At 41.8% G+C, this 6,000-nt stretch overlaps 1 protein-coding gene across 1 annotated transcript in view; it reads left to right on the forward strand.

Moving 5' to 3' along the window:
• The window catches only part of Mttp (microsomal triglyceride transfer protein), a 42,677-nt gene extending 37,482 nt beyond the window's left edge, over positions 1 to 5,195 (forward strand). The window contains exons 16-18 of the mRNA XM_060392651.1: positions 181 to 305; positions 2,222 to 2,392; positions 3,802 to 5,195. Of these exons, the coding sequence (XP_060248634.1) occupies positions 181 to 305; positions 2,222 to 2,392; positions 3,802 to 3,976 (471 nt within the window). The 3' untranslated portion in view covers positions 3,977 to 5,195. The remainder of the gene's footprint in view (positions 1 to 180; positions 306 to 2,221; positions 2,393 to 3,801) is intronic.
• Positions 5,196 to 6,000: the final 805 nt, after the last annotated feature.

Consider the following 6,000-nt stretch of genomic DNA (forward strand, 5'->3'; position numbering starts at 1 on the left):
ATAGCTTAGAAGGTGAAAGGTCCTGGGCTTGCGCGGACGCAAACAAAAAGTGTGCATTGATATAAAAAAGTCCCTCCAGTGGAGCAGGTTGACTGTTCACTGTATAGCAGAAAGCCAAGCGCGTCTCTGGAGGATGTATTAACTAACTTGTGCTTATTACTGTATTTCTTTTTCTTCTAGGATATTCAGCTGCAATCAGGACTAAAGGCTAATCTGGAGGTCCAGGGTGGTCTAGCTATTGATATTTCGGGTTCAATGGAATTCAGTCTGTGGTATCGAGAGTCTAAAACCCGAGTGAAAAATCGGTAAGTGTAATGAAAAAAAGCAGGAAATATGTCTTAGATGCTGTTTAACCTTCAGACTTTTCCAAATCTGTGCTTTCTCTTTGCAACTGTAAGCCAGGGGGTCAGAAATGATTGTAGAAATTTATTACATTGATAACATCTTAGAAACAGGTCAGTTTTATGAGCGCTGAGGGTCTTTCTACTTTTAAGGACACCCACAGACTGTAGAGAGGAACACTCATCCTGTTTTCACATTTCACATTAGTAGTTGACAGTTGTCTTAGTGGGGTTTCTAGTGCTGTGATAAAACATCATGACCAGAAACAAGTTGAGGAGGAAAGGGTTTATTGCCTCTTACGGCTTGTAGTCCATCCTAGTCCATGCTCTGGGGAAGTCAGGGCAGGAGCTCACGGAAGGAACCGGTGCAGACAGTGAGAGGCTCTGCTTACTGGCTCGCACAGCCTGCTTTTTATTAAATAGCACCCCGGAACATTCAGAGCTGGCACCACCCACAATGAGTTGGGCCCTCCCACCTCAGTTACTAATTAAAAAAACAAAACAAAAAACGCCCTCTAGCTTGCCTGCAGCCTGATTTTTATGAAGGCATTTTCTCAACTGAGAGTCTCCTCAAATGACTCCAACTTGCATTGACAATCAAGCTAGCCGGCACAGTTGATCCCTTGTCAAACTGATGCACAAACACATTGCTGTTAAACCACAGCCTTTTCTTTTCTTGTTCATCCCCGAGATCTTATGTTATAAGACACAAAATTCTAAACTTATCTCTGTTTGGCATCAATCTCTCTTAATTTGCTAATTCTACTAGGCTATCATAAAATGATAATCTCATTTTTAACCAAATTTAATTTTTTTTCATTGCATGTATTCATATGCACACTTTCACATAAGTATAAACTATTTGTTGCGCTCATTTCTCCTTCATCCCCCATTCCCCAGTGTCCATATTGTAACTATCCTGTCTTCTATCTTTATTTGCTCGCTCATTCACTTAAATAACACCCCTTGAACATTTGCTTGAGTATAACACAGTCTGGTAAAGCACTAAGGTTAAGACAACGCATTGGCCTGTCTTATCCTGAGAACAACAGCAGCAGAATTTCTTTTAGAATTCTCTTATACCTAATGTTTGCCAGACAGAAATTAGTATTCCTCTTTAAAAAAAATGTATGGACATGTAAATCTGCTTTCACCATGAACATAATTTCCCACCATTTAGCTGAAGTTTACAATTGCTTAAAGAAATCCAAGCCTGTACTAGATTTTATTTTTTAATTTCTTCATTGTCATGCAAGCCATATCGCTTAGTCATCCAACCTGTCTGTCTAGTTCTCTCAGTGACCACTGCTAACCCCATCCTATTTTTCACTCTATATCCCACTACAGGAATGGCTTTTTGTTACCCAGAACTCTTTCAAGTACGTTGACAACCATACACATGCCTCTAAGCAAACTTTTGGAGAAAATAATAAAATGCAACTGAAACAGTGAACTTGAAGCCAACAGAGATAGTTAACAAAAAATATATATATATATATATATATATATATCATAAATGCCTGTTGCCTTCCTGACGTATTCATACTTCTAAGAAAATGTGGGTGTTTCTGGGATTGAGAGAGGACTAGCTTTCAGGCACGGCTCATCTTGGGTTTTGGTACACACATCCCAAATAGTGTTATATGTGATCTGTGCTTAGCTCCCATGTCTAGAATTCCAGGCAAGGGAGACTCAGGGAAAGAGCAACTCTTCTGTGGCCAACCACTGGCAACACTGTGTCCTGCTTCCAACAAGGCTTTATGTGCACTGAGGGTCTGTCTCCATTTTGAAGTGTTTCCTCTCAGCCAACTGGTGCCGTGAATGGAGAGTTGGTGAGTTGTTCAGTTAAATGTAATAAGAGATGTTTGTCTAAACTACAGGGTGGCTGTCGTATTGACCAGTGACGTCACAGTGGACTCTTCTTTTGTGAAAGCTGGCCTGGAGAGTAGAGCAGAGACAGAGGCAGGCCTGGAGTTCATCTCCACAGTGCAGTTCTCGCAGTACCCATTCTTGGTCTGCATGCAGATGGACAGGGCTGAAGCGCCATTCAGGTAAGACCAATGCTCACCCAAGTTCCAGCATTCCTACCTCACCAAGAGCTTGCATTTAATCCTTAACATTCAGTGTGAGAGTTCAAAGGTGACAGACAGTAGAAACCGGGTAAGCAGCAAGTTATCTTTAAAGAAGTAAGGGAATGATAGAGAAAAGAAAGAAAGAAAGAAAGAAAACTCAGTTTCTAAGATACTGAAGTCCATTCATGTGAGACGGAATTCAGTCATATTTAATCTAGAAATAACTTTTCAAGGAAACAAAGTTTACTCTAGGAGTTAGCACGTAGTTTCAGAAGTAAAAATAGCACATGTGCTTTTGCTGTCTGGTATCTTTGCAGTTGCTTCTTTGTCAGAATGCATCTGGCCATCCATTTCCTATAGCCCAAGGGAACCTAGAGCTATTTGTACGAGAGCAACTTCACCTTGCTATACTTTTGGACCTTGAGAATTTGGCATCTTGGATTAAAACAACAAAAAGTGTTAGAAAGCTTAGGTCCTTAAAAGCTTATTATATACCATTGCTCATTTATCTTCACAACCCCTCTTCCATTCTGGGCTTGACTCTCATTAACCCCATGTCCTTAACATGGTCTAGCTGCCGTTCTGTGGAGCAGAGCTTTCCTGTAGAGCTAGAATGATTTGAGTCTAGGTAACACCCAACTTCTCCCTAGTAGTTATAATGGTTTCCTTGGACAGTATCTAACCAGATGGTATAATCTGTACAGTTGAAACAGCAAGTTACAATTTATATCATCTTTTGTAATAACCAGGCCAAAGTTAAGTACCTTATTCTCCTGAGATTTCATGATTCATCTTTTTAAAATGCATCAATAGTTTAAGTACAAACTGAGCATTAAGTTACATTCTCCTGGAACAAATAATGGTGGCTTATGCTCAGGACATTAACTGTTCGCTAATGTTAACGTATGTGTACATCTGGAATAATTCCCTACAAATTTACTCATAATGCATATGCATGTATTTATGCAGTGACCACAAGCCCGGCCACATGGCCAGCTAGACTCGGTCATCATTTTACATGGACCATAGGCTGGAAACATTTCTTTCTCAACATTCTGCTCTTAAACCCTGTTGGACTCAATGCTTTGACGGGACATGACCTTGAGGCCGGGCTTCTGGAATGAGTGGTGGGAGGCAGAAGGGCCTGTGAGGTTTACAGCCCCCCCCCCAGGAATTCAGCCCTCTGTTCCAGGACATGGTAGAACCCCCACATTCCAGCCAGTCACAATGTACTTACTGGTATCAGAAGAAACAGCAACAGGAACGCGCTACAGAATAGTACCTGCAACTCCTCTCCAGACAGAGCTTCCAGAGGGCAGCAGAGCGCCTGGGGCTGCCTGGGTGGCTTGGCTGTATGTAACTCTGTCCTTCCTCTTCTTGCTACACAGGCAATTTGAGACCAAATACGAAAGGCTGTCTACAGGTAGGGGCTTTGTCTCTCGGAGAAGAAAGGAGAGCCTCGTGGCCGGATGTGAACTCCCGCTCCATCAGGAGAACTCTGAGATGTGCAATGTGGTATTCCCCCCGCAGCCAGAGAGCGCTGACTCTGCTGGATGGTTTTGAAGCTGATGCCTGGTGTTTCCCTTGGATCCGTTTCTGCCAGAGTGGTGTGCCTTGACGTGCCTAATCCTTGCTCTCTGAGAGCACAGTGTTTACATATTTGCCTGTATTTAAGAAGTTCGTAAAGAGCAATGGGGTACTGCAAGTTGATTAAATTTGAGCCTATTCAGGAGATGCCCCACAGTGTCACTCTGAGTCAACACATGACCCAACACGCCTGCTTTTGGTACTTTGCAAAAGTCCTAACCAGGACAGTGAGTCTGCGCTTGCTCTAAGAAGAAACTAGTATTTGAATAAAACAAAGACAAAACAAAACAGAACAGAACAAAACCCACACCTTAAAGGCTTAGGCAAATGCCAATTTGATTCAACAACTTTTAGCCAAAGTAAACCCTTAACAGAACTTCAAGCTTGCTTCCTGTGAAGCACATTGCCTAAGCAGAGCAGGGGTGGGGGGGAACCCAAGCAAGCGATTTTTCCTCCTTTTTTTCTTTTTCTTTTCTTTCTTTACTTTTTTCCCTCCTGGTGTCTATGGGAAAGTCTATAGAAAGGGTAGAGACAAGACTTAAAGGAATTTTGTTAGTCAATGTCAAGAATTAATATTTATGTTTTTTGATAGTTTCATAACCGTGAAAGTAAGAGACAGAATTAAAGCATACTGTGCCATGTCTCTCCCGGCCAGGCAGTGAGACCACTTGGAAATCATTTACCCATTTAAAATGAAAATGGAATTATCATACAGGAATACAGATAACTGAGTTTCAGAGCATCCATTAGGTTTTTCTCAGGCTGTGTCTTTCTTGATACTGTTATATGGTACACAGTTCTTTGCAGGGGACACCCTTATAGTTACCGCTTTATCTATACCTCAATTGTTTGGACGCTCCATCCAGTACATTGACTGCAGTATATACAACATCCAACAGCGACTGGGATGATTGTTGCTTCAAGAAAATAATGGATTTGTATTTTAAAACTATGAAATTCAATAAAGACCATCTTTATTTGTATGAATTAAAAGGCCACCCCAAACATTTAAACGTAATTTATTAATAAAGCAGATATGTTTATTACAGTAACCCCTCCCCAATGTCAGATGCTCATTTGTCCACTAAACAAAAGGAAGTTTAAAATGGAACTGGAAAAAACATAAAATGGAAGTTTGGCTGCAGTAGAAAATAAATTGCGATGATGAAAAATAAACAAAGATGTAATTTGCTGAGCTCCTTTTGTCATGTTACTTTGAATCCGTGGCTTTTTGATCCAGCTGAGCCAAACCTTTGCAGCAAGGCTAGTGTTCAGGGGCTATCGATGGAAAGGGTCTCTGAAAACGGCCTGAATTCTTTGGCAGCTGGCAGCTTACAAACAACATACGACTAAATTTTCAGCAAAGTGACATAGATGGGCACGCTTTTGTTATTGAAGAGTGAGAAAAGGGATCAAAAGTTGAGGGTGGGTAGGGGCATGGTAGTAGCAGAAGCTGCTAACGGGGGATTTGGGGCACAAACGGAAATGACCTTCCAAGACCAGCTGCAGGAAAGCAATTTTTTCGGGGTGAACAAGGCTTATATAGGACTTTGTGGAGTGGGTAGGGATCTTCAGGGTGGGCAAAGGTCATTGGCTAAAGGGTTAAGGCACTGAGATGCCTCATTAAGATGGAAAGGTATTCCAGGAGTCCCAGCTACTTGCTGAATGGGTCTTAGGGGGTTGGGGGGGATAATGTGATAATTTCCCTGAGGACTAGTGACATTCTTCAGGGAGAGAGAGTAGGGGTCCAGGATCCCCAGGCAGAGAAAAGGAAGGCTCACCAACAAACGGAGTCCTCCATTTTGCACTGAGCTCAGGGCTTTCTGGTGATGGCGGATTGTGACCTTCGCAGCAGGGTTTTCCAACATCGAAGGTCTCCTTTTCTTTTCCCTTCTTCTTTTGCCAGAAGTCCATTCCTCTTTGAAAAGTTTTTGGGCTTAGAAGTAAGTTTTAATTTACAATAACATTTGTACATTTTTTTAGACAAAGCATCTACAGGA

Source organism: Meriones unguiculatus, chromosome 10, assembly GCF_030254825.1.
Source record: "Meriones unguiculatus strain TT.TT164.6M chromosome 10, Bangor_MerUng_6.1, whole genome shotgun sequence".
Lineage (NCBI taxonomy): Eukaryota > Metazoa > Chordata > Mammalia > Rodentia > Muridae > Meriones > Meriones unguiculatus.